At 41.0% G+C, this 12,892-nt stretch overlaps 1 protein-coding gene across 1 annotated transcript in view; it reads right to left on the bottom strand.

Annotated features, from left to right (window-relative positions):
* LOC138752965 (uncharacterized) overlaps positions 1–12,892 on the bottom strand; it is a 36,599-nt gene that overhangs the window by 8,757 nt on the left and 14,950 nt on the right. The window contains exon 4 of the mRNA XM_069915565.1: positions 551–619. Within this exon, the coding sequence (XP_069771666.1) occupies positions 551–619 (69 nt within the window). The remainder of the gene's footprint in view (positions 1–550; positions 620–12,892) is intronic.

Consider the following 12,892-nt stretch of genomic DNA (forward strand, 5'->3'; position numbering starts at 1 on the left):
TAAAAGCATAAATCACTTCAACATTTTAAGGAAAATGTGATGACATTGTTTAATGGTTTTATTGTATTGTATGTGTTAAATATTTATTGGTTTTGAAGGGGGGAAGGAAAGTAGGGGGGAAAAAAAGGGAGAAAATGCCACTGTATATATTTAATGAGAAACGTTTGTATATATTTTGGTTGATATGGTTCACAGTGAAAAATAAAAAATTATAATAATATCCAAAAAAAAAACATTAAGGAAGAAAGATTTTGCTAACCATAATTGTGTTGAATGATTATGTGATGCATTCTGACCTGATTCAAAGTGATAAAATTATGTTGAACACAGCTGGTTTAGATGGTCAATAAATGGAGAAGGCTCTAACTCAGATGGATGTGAATAGTTGGGCATTTTATAGCAACTTTGTTTCTATCCAAAGAAGCTGGAGTATAAACACAAATGCAGTCTTCATTTTTCAGCTCCCAAACTCAAGCATTTTAGTTATAGTCCCAGCTGAATTATGTCCAAAAGCTACATTAACATCATCATCTTTCAGCCAAGTAATTACCACATCACGTCTCCTGTGCTCTCTGAAAGGCACTTGGCCAGATGGCTATCAACTTCCAACTGGGTAAACCTGAAAGAACAAGGGCCATTCTTTAATCAATATAATGTGGGGAAATGTAACACTCTTCCTATGTGCAGTAAAACAGCATTCAAAAATGAACTTCAACCACGCAGCCTTGTTTATTTCAGGGCTGAGTAAATTAAAAGTACATTATCCAGAGTGAACTGTAATGACCATTTCTTGAAAATTAAACTGGATACTTACAGGTGTGTCGTGCTTGTGCAGATAATGCACTTCCAGTCCCTCATGATCTTGATGCTCGATGTTTTCAGCAGGCCTGGATTTTCAGACCTCACTAGTGGCTACTCACATAGATTACTCTGTAGCAAAGGCCCTCAGAACCTCTGAACGTCACTAGAGAGAGAGACCTCATTCCACTGTTGCCTTCAGTTGTGTTGAGTGGGGTCATCCTCTGGCAAGCTGGCACAGAGGATTCTGTCTGATTGCAGCTCCCCTTGTGAATCTATCTATTGCCCTCACAATACCAGCATCTCAACTGGTGCTTCACTGAGGCCACTAGGATAGAAAGGAAGAGACTCAGCAGAAATGTGCAAAGACAGTAATGTTTACACTTGGAGAGAGAGAAATAGAGTTAATGTTGCACTTGAAGGTCCTCTGAAAGTGACAAAGGTTTCTCCCTGCTGAGCCTACAATAAAAAGAACACAAATAGCATGGAAATGCTGTTTACGAAGTTGCTCTGTGCAAATTAGCAGAATTTTCAAGAAATAGGAGCAGGAGTCGGCCGGCCTTCCAGCCCGTTAAGCCTGCACTGCCATTCAATGAGATCAGGCCTAATCTGACCTACCTGCATTTTCTTTACTATGTAAATATCCTTCCAACCTTGTCTTAAATACAGTACAACTCCAATAATCTGAAATGTTCGGGACTGGGTCTATAATCCGATAAACGTTTTTTTCTGGAGAATTAGTCTTTTTTTTTAAAAACAACCCATTAGCAAAAGCAAATCACTTGTAACAGTGTTTAAACAACAAACAAGAAGGTTAGGCTTTTTAAGCATTAAAATAATGTGTAATTCTCACCAAAAAAAAAATGCCAGCCACACCAATCACTGATACCTCCCCACCGAGGCCCCGCTCGTGTCTGGAGCCCGAGGGTACCGCTCCTGCATGGGAGCTTGAGGTCCGCTGCTGCCGCCACTGGGGGAGCTCGAGGTCACCGGTCAGTTCGGCTCCGGAAAAATTTCGGACAAATTAGGATTTCTGATTTGTTTCTGATATCATCATTTATCAGAATTTTTTTTAAATTTTGGATAATTGGAGTTGTATATTTACTGAGGTGTCTCACCACCCCCCACCCCCCCACTACTTCAATGGGTAGTGAATTCCAGAGATTCACCACCCTCTGGGAAAAGCAGTTCCTCCTCATCTCCGTCCTAAATCTAAAACCCTGGATCTTGAGGCTGTGTCCCCTCGTTCTAGTCTCCCCCACCACTGGGAACAACTTACCTACCTCCATCTTATCAATGCCTTTCATAATTGTATCTGTCTATAAGATTATTCGAGTACAGCTCCAGATGACTCGATCTCTCCTCATAGGCTAATCCCCTCATCTCTGGAATCAACCTGGTGAAGTTCCTCTGGTCTGTCTCAAGTAAGGAGGCCAGAACTGCCCGCAGTAAGTACTCCAGATGCAGCTTCACCAGTACCTTGACCTAGTCGAGATTTATAAGAGAATTATATGAACTTGCCGCAGGATACTTGCGCACCATGGAAATGACACTGGGCCACGGAGCCCAGCCTCTACTGTCTGAGCCGAAGACGGCCACACCCCACCCCCGGCTGCTGTGATTGGCTGACTAGATAAATGCGCGTAACGCTGGATGTTGCAGGGATTTCGCCGTCAGTGATGCAAGAAGGTGGAGAATGCTGTGTGGAAATGTACATCACTAGCAGATGTGTGATGTGAACAAGTCACCGCAACATATCTGGAAAAGTCATGATAATACTATCTGCATTGCTCTATATTTGCTTGGACTGCTACTACTACAGAGCAACTCTTGCTAGGTTTCTCCTGGCACAAAGGACCGCTGTCCTGTGGTACATCTCGCCCAGGAGGATAAACCAAGAAGTGGGAGGGAAATGCTCCTCTCTCCCTGTCTCTCACTCACATCAGCATGAACTGTACTAACTTCCTTTATTTAGAGGGTTGCAATTGGCCATGCCACTTTTCACACAAGCAGATATTTGAAAACTGAAAGTATCTACGCCATTACATTATTGTGTTCCTGAAAACCTGCCCTGGAGCACACTCCTTGAAAGCGAATGAATTTCTACCCCAATGTATCTTCCTCCACTCTCTGCAAACTCAGGAAAAATTTTGTAAATGCAAGTTCATCACCTCAACTAAGTTAATACAACAAACTAAGATGATTTTACTATCAGTGCAACTCCATTTTTGGGACAGGGAAATTAAAAATCTTCCATTTCAAGAAGGGGAACCAACTCCCAGATGGCTTCAGGAATATTACTGAATTTTTTATAGATTTCGGGAAAGTGCAAAGACGATAATCTATACGTAACCAAATGTAAAGAAATACAATTGTTGTATTTGGCAGATAGTGGTGCTGGACCAGAACCACCAATCATCAAGCAACATCAGGTTTTCCTCTTTGATTCCAGGCATACTTGGAATTTTTCTTGTATCCAAGGGGAGAGCTCAATCTTTTTGCAGATTACCAAAGAACATCTGCAACCCACAGCAACATCTCCCTGCAAGAGTCAGCACCCTCGAGAGCCCAGGGAAAACCAACCACTAACTCTTGACTATTTCTGCAACTTAAACTGAACACATCAATTGAGCTGCTCGTCCAAAGTTGAGGCTGTGACTGCAGAGCATGCAGCTGCTATCGGTCTCAATTAGTTGCGCAATGAAGCAACCACCAGGATAGATTGATTGGAGCAGTGTGGCAGTCAATCCTTTCAGTCCCACTAGAAATTAAATCTCTGTCCAGGAGGCAGCCGCTCCAAGTAATTCATTTCAGCTGAGGCCTCTACTTCCCAATGTATGCTGTGTCAGTAAAATAAACTCTCCAAAGTGGTTACAGAGAGTTTTTGTAAATTATAACAATTTGATTTTTGTTCTGGGTATCTGTGCTTTATCCACAAGTAACTAAGTCAAAATACTTTGGATGTACTTCTATGTGCATGAGTGTACACAATTATTCCGTCATCCCTGTTGGTCAGAATAAGTGCAACAGTGTCTTTGGCTGTGGACAAGCTTCAGATGAGCAGGGATGTCAACCATCATTAACCTGGTCGACAACTGGTTGAAGTACAGAAGAGTTTCAAGAAGCTGCAGCTTCTTTGTCAGTGGATCACTTCAGCAAAAAAAGAAATAAGTCTGCTAAACAAGGTGAGAGCCCATGAAATTACGGGAAGGATTCTCACATTGGTTGGTTGGCAGGAAATCAAGAGTAGGAATAAAGGGATCTTATTCTGGTTGGTTACCAGTGCATTCATAGGGGTCGGTATAGGGGTTGCTTCTCTTTACAATGTCTATAAATTATTTGGAATAGATGGCTTTATGGCTAAATTTGCAGATGATTCCACAGGGTGGGTAGTACTGATGATACTGAAAGGCTAAAGAGTGACTTGGATAGATTCAGAGAATGGGCAAAGAGGTGGTAGATGAAATGCAATGTTGCAAAATGTACAATCATGGACTTTGGTAGAAGAAATAGATTACCAGACTCTTATTTACATTCAAAGTTCTGATGTGCAAGGACTTGGGAGTCCTCATGCAGGGTACCCTAAGGTTAACCTCCAGGTTGAGTCGGTGGTGAAGATGGAGAATGCATTTCTAGAGGGATAGCATACAAGAGCAGAGATCTAATGTTGAAACTCTATAAAGCACTAAGGGGCAGTGTTCCCTCTAAGCCGTGTGTGCGCATGGCCGGTTTTGTGCAAGTGTGTGCAGGCGCACCACTTAGAGGGAACATTGCTGGTGAGACATACTTGAGTACTGTGTAGCATTGGACAGGATTCAGAGAAGATTTAATTTTAGTTTAGACATACAGCACAGTAACAGGCCATTTTGGCCCATGACTCTGTGCAGCCCAATTTACACCCAATTTACCTACATGCCTAGTACGTTTCAAATGGTGGGAGGAAACTGAAGCCCCCAGAAAACGAACACAGACACTGGGAGAACTACAAACTCCTTACAGACAGCACAGGATTTGAACCCCGGTGCCGATCGCTGGCACTGTTACATTATGCCAACTGTGCTACCCATGGCACAGTTGGTGTAGTGGTTACTAGAATGTTACCAGGGAATGAAAGGGTTAGCATATGAGGAACCATTGTCAATTCTTGGACTGTACTCATTGGAGAACAGAGGGATGAGGTGGACCTCATTTCAAATGTACAACATAGATGGTGGGGGAATTCTAGGACAAGAGGGCACAACTTCAGGATAAAAGGGCATCAATTTAAAACCAAAATATTTCTTTAGTTTAGAGGATCTTGAGTCTGTGGAACTTGTTGCCTCAGGCAGCTATGGAAGCGAGGTCCATGGCTGTATTTAAGGTAAAGATTGACAGGTATTTGATTAGTTGGGCCATCAAGGTAAAAGCTAGGCAGTGGGGCTGAGTGGGAAGATGGATCAGCTCATGATTAGAATGATGGACCAGTCTTGATGGGTCCACTTCTGCGCCTATATCTTGTGAAAATTGTGACAAGCTTAAGAAAATATAGTGTTGCATCTCAATTACACAGCACTATCCAGTTTACACTCTTTTCAACATACAATATTTTTCTTCGATTACTCAAATGTTTGATTAGCTTTATTAACTCCTTGTAGAACAGTGTTCCACATTCTAATTTTCTAATTTAAGTCCTTTTTAAAATAAAAACACCTAATAAACTCCTACAAAATTATGAATGTAACACCAGATCTTTTAAAATCTTCAGAGCATAACCATGAACTGCCTCACCCAGGTTCAACTTTGAAAATTAACACTGAACCATTGGCCTGACTGAAATATCATTATCAGGAAGTCTGTTACATCATGAGGATTGGATAAAGGCAAATCATACTCGTACCACCAGAGTGAACTCCAGCAATGCAGAGAAACAAATTCCGACTGACACCTGGGGCAATAGTTGCTTGATAAGTACAGGAATGGGTAGTGTGTCTTAAAAGGCTGCATACCATATGTACATATATCCAACAAGTCCAACATGTTTTTCAGAGTTCCATTCAAAAGCAAAACAAGCTTGCCTGTTTCCATGCCAGAAACTGTTATATGGTTATATGGATTAACACTGATATGATGGTAGAATTCATGCCTTTATAGATGATGTTTTCCTGGACAGTGAACACAGTATGGAAGCGCAGACATTCATTCAGTTCCTGCCTGGTTTAGTAATCAAGCAGGAGCTTGCTAATCCAAATGCTTGTCTTTAATCAACAGCCAACATTGTCCATTAACAGGGCAAGTGACAAATCTTTCTATTGCATTTTAAAATTCACCAAGTAAACTGAAATTTAACCCTAAAACTGCATTATTTCCATTGTCTGGTCACAAAATCATACACATTTGCAACACATTTAGCCCACATATCCATTTGGGCAAAAAATCTATTCCTGTACCTCACGATAAGCTCTCCTCAGCTTTCTTTCTCCAAAGAGCTTTGTCCTCAGCCTCCTTCAATCCTCGACTCTCTTGAATCCTTGTAGCCTTTCCGTGTGTCCTCCAGTTCTCCAGTTCCAGCATGATCTTCCTTTTGGCCAATAAAGGAAAAAAACATCCCGTGTGCCTTCTCAACCAGCTCCATCAGTGCCTTCAGCGATCAATGGCTCAGCACTGCAGGAACATCTCTTCCTTTACCATTTTTATTATTCATTTAATGTACATTCACTTGGCTCATTTTCCTTCCTTAAATCCATGATCTCATAATTCTCCAAAGTGAATTTAATGTGCTGTGTTAGCCAGCAGACCAATTCATCCTGCTGTCTAAAGGTCACTTTCCCACTGATCACCAGGGAACAATCCAATGGAATTCCCAAGTCATTCCAACCTCTTCCCTTTTTCACCACCATATGCACACCTCAATCAAACCTTTCACACTTGCTCATGTAGATTCCAAGGTTCATAGCTTAAATGCATTACTCAGCACAGAACTGAACCAGAATCTACGTGGAATGCAAGATTTTAACTAACTTCATCATGCTGAGAAACGTTGCACAATCAGTCCAACAACAACAACACTATCAAAAGGTTTCCAATTCATTTCTCTGCTTTGGAGTCAAAGCAAAGGCTGATCTCCAACATTATGAAATACTTCAAGCGTCTGGTGGAACACATCAAAGCACACCTCCCAGAGATGCTGGACCCATTTCAATTCACCTTGTCCCTTCGCTGCATCCTGACTCACCTGGAGAATGACTGCTCATTGACTTCAACTCGGCGTTTAATACAATCATTCCCCAGAGGCTGGTGAAGAAGCTGTCCTCGCTGGGACTCTACAACGTCTCTGCTGAGCACCTTTGTTCTATCCACATCAGTGAGAGATCTCCCAGTGCCCAACCATTTCAATTCTGCATCTCACTCCCACACTCACATATCTGTCCATGGCTTCATGTACTGTCCCACAAAAACCACCTGTAAACTAGAGGAACAACACTTGATTTCTGTCTGGGCCCTCTCCAACTGGATGGCATTAACACCAACTTTTCCAGTTCTGCTAACCTAATCTCCATTCTCCCTCCCCGTTCCCACTGTCCTCTTTCCTCCACCTCTTCACCCCTTCCCTCCCTGTGTTTGCTATTGTTCCACTTATTACCTCCTGCCTTTGGGACCATGTTCCTCCCTCCTACTATTTTGTACAGGCACCTGCCAACATTTTTCCATACTTTGATGAAGGGCTCAAGCCTGAAACATTGGTCACATTAGATAACATTTCCTTTAGAGAATGGGAGAAAAGGGATCAAAAGAATAAATTATTTGCCAAAAACCAATTTTCTATTATCTTTTGAACGAATGAAGTACAAATATGGTATAACTCACGGTACAATGTTTGCATACCACCAACTGAAAACCTACTTGAAGGACAAATTGGGAAGCAGGCTGAGGTTACCAGAAGGAAGCAGCTTTGAATATGTGATTACAGATACAATAATTAAAAGATTTATAACAAACATGAACATCAAGCTGCAAGAGAAAGAGAACGAGGAAATAAGCTGTAAACCCAAACAAAAGTGGGAATAAGATCTAAACATAAAGATAAAAAATGAAAAATGGGAAAAGCTATGCTTCGGAACTATGAGAAATACTATAAACACAAGGTTACACATGATACAATATAATTGGTTACACAGGTTGAGAACACCATGCCCCAAAAGTTAAATAAATGGGACCCAACAGTATCAGATAGATGCTTTCGCTGTAAGAAGGAAACGGGAACAACAGTACATGCAATTTGGGCATGTGAGAAAGTGAAAAAGTTTTGGGAAAATCTAAATCAGGTATTAAATAAAATCATAAAAAGCAACATACCAAAAAATCCAGAGACCTTTCTTCTAAGTAATACAAGAAGTAAAGAACTCAGCCTCAATTTGGATGAAGCACAAAAAAGATTTATTATGATAGCCTTAGCTGTAGCAAAAAAATGTATAATGTCAACCTGGAAATCAGAAGAGAGCCTGAGAATACAGCAATGGTACATAGAAATGAATAAATGTATTCCATTGGAAAAAAAACATATAATTTAAGAAATAACATCAAAGTATTCGAACAAATTTGGGAACCGTACATGGAACACAACAGAGAAGTCCTACCGCAGACCTCCATCCCCTAAAATGACAGAATGAGAAGACGAAATGAACTGATCCAGTGTGTAAAAGTAGAGGACTCAATATTCTTGTTTATTTTCATTGTGTGATGACATTGTTTAATGGGTTTATTGTATTGTATATGTTGAACGTTTAGTGGGTAGGGAAGGGGGTGGGAAGGAGGGGGGGAGAAGGGGAGAAAATGACACTGTGTATATTCAAGAGGGAAATGTTTGTGTGTATTTTGGTTAATATGGTTCATAGTGTGAAAAATAAAAAATTTTTACAAAAGCCTGAAACATTGGTTATGCATCTTTATCTTTGCTACCTGTATATAAAGTACAATCTTTGACCTGCTGAGTTTCTCCAGCATTGGGTTGTTACTTCAACCACGGTGTCTGCAGACTTGCATGTTTTAACCGTCTCTGTAAATGGATTCTGGACTTCCTCACGGAAAGACTACAGTCTGTCAGGTTGGTCACAGAACATTGAGCACTGGCACACCTCAGGGCTAACTGACCCACAACTGGATCACCAGATCCAACTCCAAAGGAATCACCAAGTTTGCAGATGACACAAGTCGTTGGCCTCATCAGCAACAACGATGAGTTGCACTACAGAGAAGAGGTGGAAAAACTCGTATGGTGAGAGAGTAATAATTTGAGTCTCAATGTTGTCAAGATGAAAGAGATGATCACTGGCTTCAGGAGGACCAGGAACAACCACCCTCCACTTCACATAACACCACTGTAACGTAGAGAAGGAAAAGCACCAGTTTCCTTGGAGTTAACTAGTGACTTACATTGAACACGACACCTCTTCATTTGTCAGGAAGGCGCAACAGCGACTGCACCTCCTAAGAAGAATGAAGCAGGCAAGGCTACCGGCCTTGGAGCTCTGTTGAGAGCATCATGGCCGGCTGCATCACATTGTGGCACGATTGCTGCAAAGAAATGGATCAGAGGTCAATCCACAGGACCAAGAGTGGCAGTGAGGATCATTGGAGTCTCTCTCCACTGCCCCCCCCCCCACCCCCACTATTGACATGATCTATCGGGATTGTTGTCTGAAGAGGGCGTGCAAAATCATTGAAGAGGCCCATTCCACACAGGATCTTTCAGCTGCTCCCATCAGATAAGAGATACAGGAGGATCAGAGCCAGCACCACCAGGCTGAGGAACAGCTTCTTCCCACGGGCAGTGAGAACACTGAATGACCCAAGGACCTGCTCAGACTGATTATCTGAGACTCATATTTACGGAACAAAATCTATCTATTTATTTATAAAAATGAACACTTGTCCTGCCTATGTATTATATGTGTGTTATGAGTGTTTTGCTCCGAGGACCGGAGAATCCTGCTTCACCAGGTTGTACCTGTGCAATTAGATAACAATAAACTTGACTTGATTAGCTCTTCAGAAGAATGGAACAGCAGATCCCCTGACTTTACAACTGTATGCCGCAGCAACAGATAAAGTGATAAAACACCGCACTATCATCGGGGACAATCTGCTTTGTGTAAATTGTTTGATACTTTTAACTACTCTAACTTGTTACTGCAATTCAAAGTATAAAATATGACATTGTAACTAAAGATGTTAATTTTAAGATGCTGTGAGTCAAACAGAGAAAGGAACTGAGCTAACTGAGCGAGAGGATGCAAAAGGTTAAAGAAAACAACTGGAAAAGGAACACTTTTCAATTGCTGGAAAGTAAACCCTAGTGACATCTAAACATCAAGATTATGAAGAGAAATGGATACCTCAATGCATTGCAGGATTGTAATCCCTGTCTATGCATGTGCATTTCTGGCTGAGTGCATGTATCTGTTCCTATGTGGGTTTCTCTGTGTGTTGTGCACGTCCTCATGTGTGCTTATCCGTGTTTGTGTGTGATTCTGTGCAAGTGCATGCAGATACACGTGTTTTTCTACTCATTTGTCTGTCAGTCTGGGGTGAAAGCAATGGTCAGAAGCCTACACCACACCCATCTGCTCACCATCTGAATTCCCATGTTTAAAAGAAAAGAATTTGCACACTCTAAAATGGAGAGGGAGGGAGAGTGCTTCATGCAAGGTTGGCACATTTAGTGCAAGAACAGTATTCAAATTAAACCCTCATGTTCAAGGCCAGAGCTTCAAAAGAGAAAGGAAAAGCTGGGTTGTTCAAATTTGTACAGCAAATAGTCTTGAAGTTGGAATTTCGGCTTCACTCAAAGTATCATCAACATGCAATACATCTCTTCGTAAGCTTTTGGAAGACAAGGTTGAAGATTTATGAATGGTTTGCAGAAACCGGGCTGTTCCAGACGAATGGGCTAGATGGCCTTTCTCATCTCTTCAGGCATCAAGAACAAGTTTTCTCCACTATATGATACACACTTGAACCTTTAACATTTAACCCTTATTCTGCCACAGAGGGTCATTTTGTCATGGAAAAAGGGCCCCATCAATGTGATTATCTAGAACACGACATTAAATTGTGCCTTTATAATTTCAGTTACCATATATACATGTATAATAGTATAATTTTGTGGACCAATTTTTAGAGTAAAATTTAGGGGTTCGACTATTACATGCACTCTTTCTTTGACTGAATCAAGTACCTGTGTCATTTGTGGCATCGGGAGCTCGAATGGACATACTGTCAGCTCCAGATGGTAAGTTCGCGTTTGGGGCATCGGGACTTTGGAAAGTCAAGTGGCTGGGGCCAAAAATGGAAGGGGGGGGCACGTAAGACTTTTGCACGGTATGGACTATTACACACATATACATATTATTTAATGGGGAGCATAAGTTTATTACCATTTCAACTTTGCTGCTCGAATTAATTAGCACAGAGTTTGCCCAACCTCTGCCGTCCCATGTGATACCAATCCACATAAAACTGTAGGAATAGAGGGAACTTTTTAACTTGTTACAAGAGAACGATCATTTGTTTATATTACTGAACAAGGCTATATAATTTTAAGGCTATGTGTAAATTCTTTGTCTTTGTGCCATCTTTTTCCCCCCACATTTTATTATTATTCCTCTACTCGAATAATTGTGCTTTAACCCGAGAATAGGAAACAGCTGAGAAACAGTGAAAATGATAAATGGGCAAGAGTGTGAGTAATGCTCGGAAAGGAATGACTTCACTACTGGGACTCAGCCTCTAAATGGTGATTTGGCTCCTGAACACTGAGAAGATGGCAATCCAATGTGTAACAATGACCACATGTTAAAAGCTCACGTCAGTAAATTACAGCACACAAAGTCATTCAGGCTGTTATGCCATGTCAGCACTTCAATGGGAGTGAATCAATTAGCCCCACTGTCCTGCTACCCCTCCAGCACTTCCTTTTCCAACCCCCCCACTTTAAATATCTCCCAAGCCCAAAAAGAAAATGCCCAGCTCTTCTCCCACAGAGTTCAAGTTCAGTTAAATATTCACATCCCAAATTATGGAAAACTTGTCCTTGAATTTCTGATGGCATTAATTATCTCTGCTGGATTTCAGCTCCAGTTATAAATGGCCATTACATTTGCCAAATGCTCAAGGTGGTCATCCCAATAGAGTCTGGGAATGGGGGTAAAACCCTGGGTTCTGTACACTATCTCCACTCTGGTAATCAACAGCAATTGCACCAGACACCTCTTCACCCTTAGTTCTATATTTAAATGACTCATCCCTTTGGAGAGGAAGCTGATTTTGCCTCATCTATTCCATGTGGCAACTCATTCTTTGCAACTCACAGAAATTCATTCTCCACTCTGATGTCAATATTTCAATCATTTTAAACTGATACCCAAGCACCCAAGCATCCAATTCCATTACCAATAGAAAATAAAGTCAATCTTTGCTTTTATAAAGTGTGATAAATCTCACACCTTCTGGTGTTTAATTATCGAAATACAATATTTACTGCGTTACTGTCCCCAATATTGGTATTATTGTTCAGTACAGTTAAATCTATGATTTATTCAGGGTTTTTGTAAAATTACAAGATTAGAATATAGAAAGCAATACAATCTGAAATTTAAGCTTAAAACTTGGAATTCTATCCTTTACTAGTTAATATTTTATAACCTTTCTGCATTATAATCGATTACATTACTGTTTGGTGTCTCTGTGAACAGGCTGCATCCCAACCCTAAATTGTTATTGCAATTTGCCTCCTCCAATCCTACGTTCTTGGGTATAGCAACACTGTCCTTTTCTCTCATAATTTTGAATCCAACCACAACAATGGTTGCTGCTTCCCCAATTGTTCATGCCAGACATGGAGCTTCTCACTAACTTTTCTTCTCTGGTATTCAGGGTGCAGGAGACGTTCCCTTAGAGGTTAGAATCGAGCAGTGGAGGTGAAAAGGTGCTAGTTTGAAACAATCCAATCACAATTTGAGCACAAGCTCCAAACACAATTGTACAGCCAATAAACTCAATCCCATTCATAGAATCTGTACCATTTCCTTTGAGCTATTCCCTTTTCAAAATGGGCCCT

This window comes from Narcine bancroftii, chromosome 2 (genome assembly GCF_036971445.1).
Source record: "Narcine bancroftii isolate sNarBan1 chromosome 2, sNarBan1.hap1, whole genome shotgun sequence".
Lineage (NCBI taxonomy): Eukaryota > Metazoa > Chordata > Chondrichthyes > Torpediniformes > Narcinidae > Narcine > Narcine bancroftii.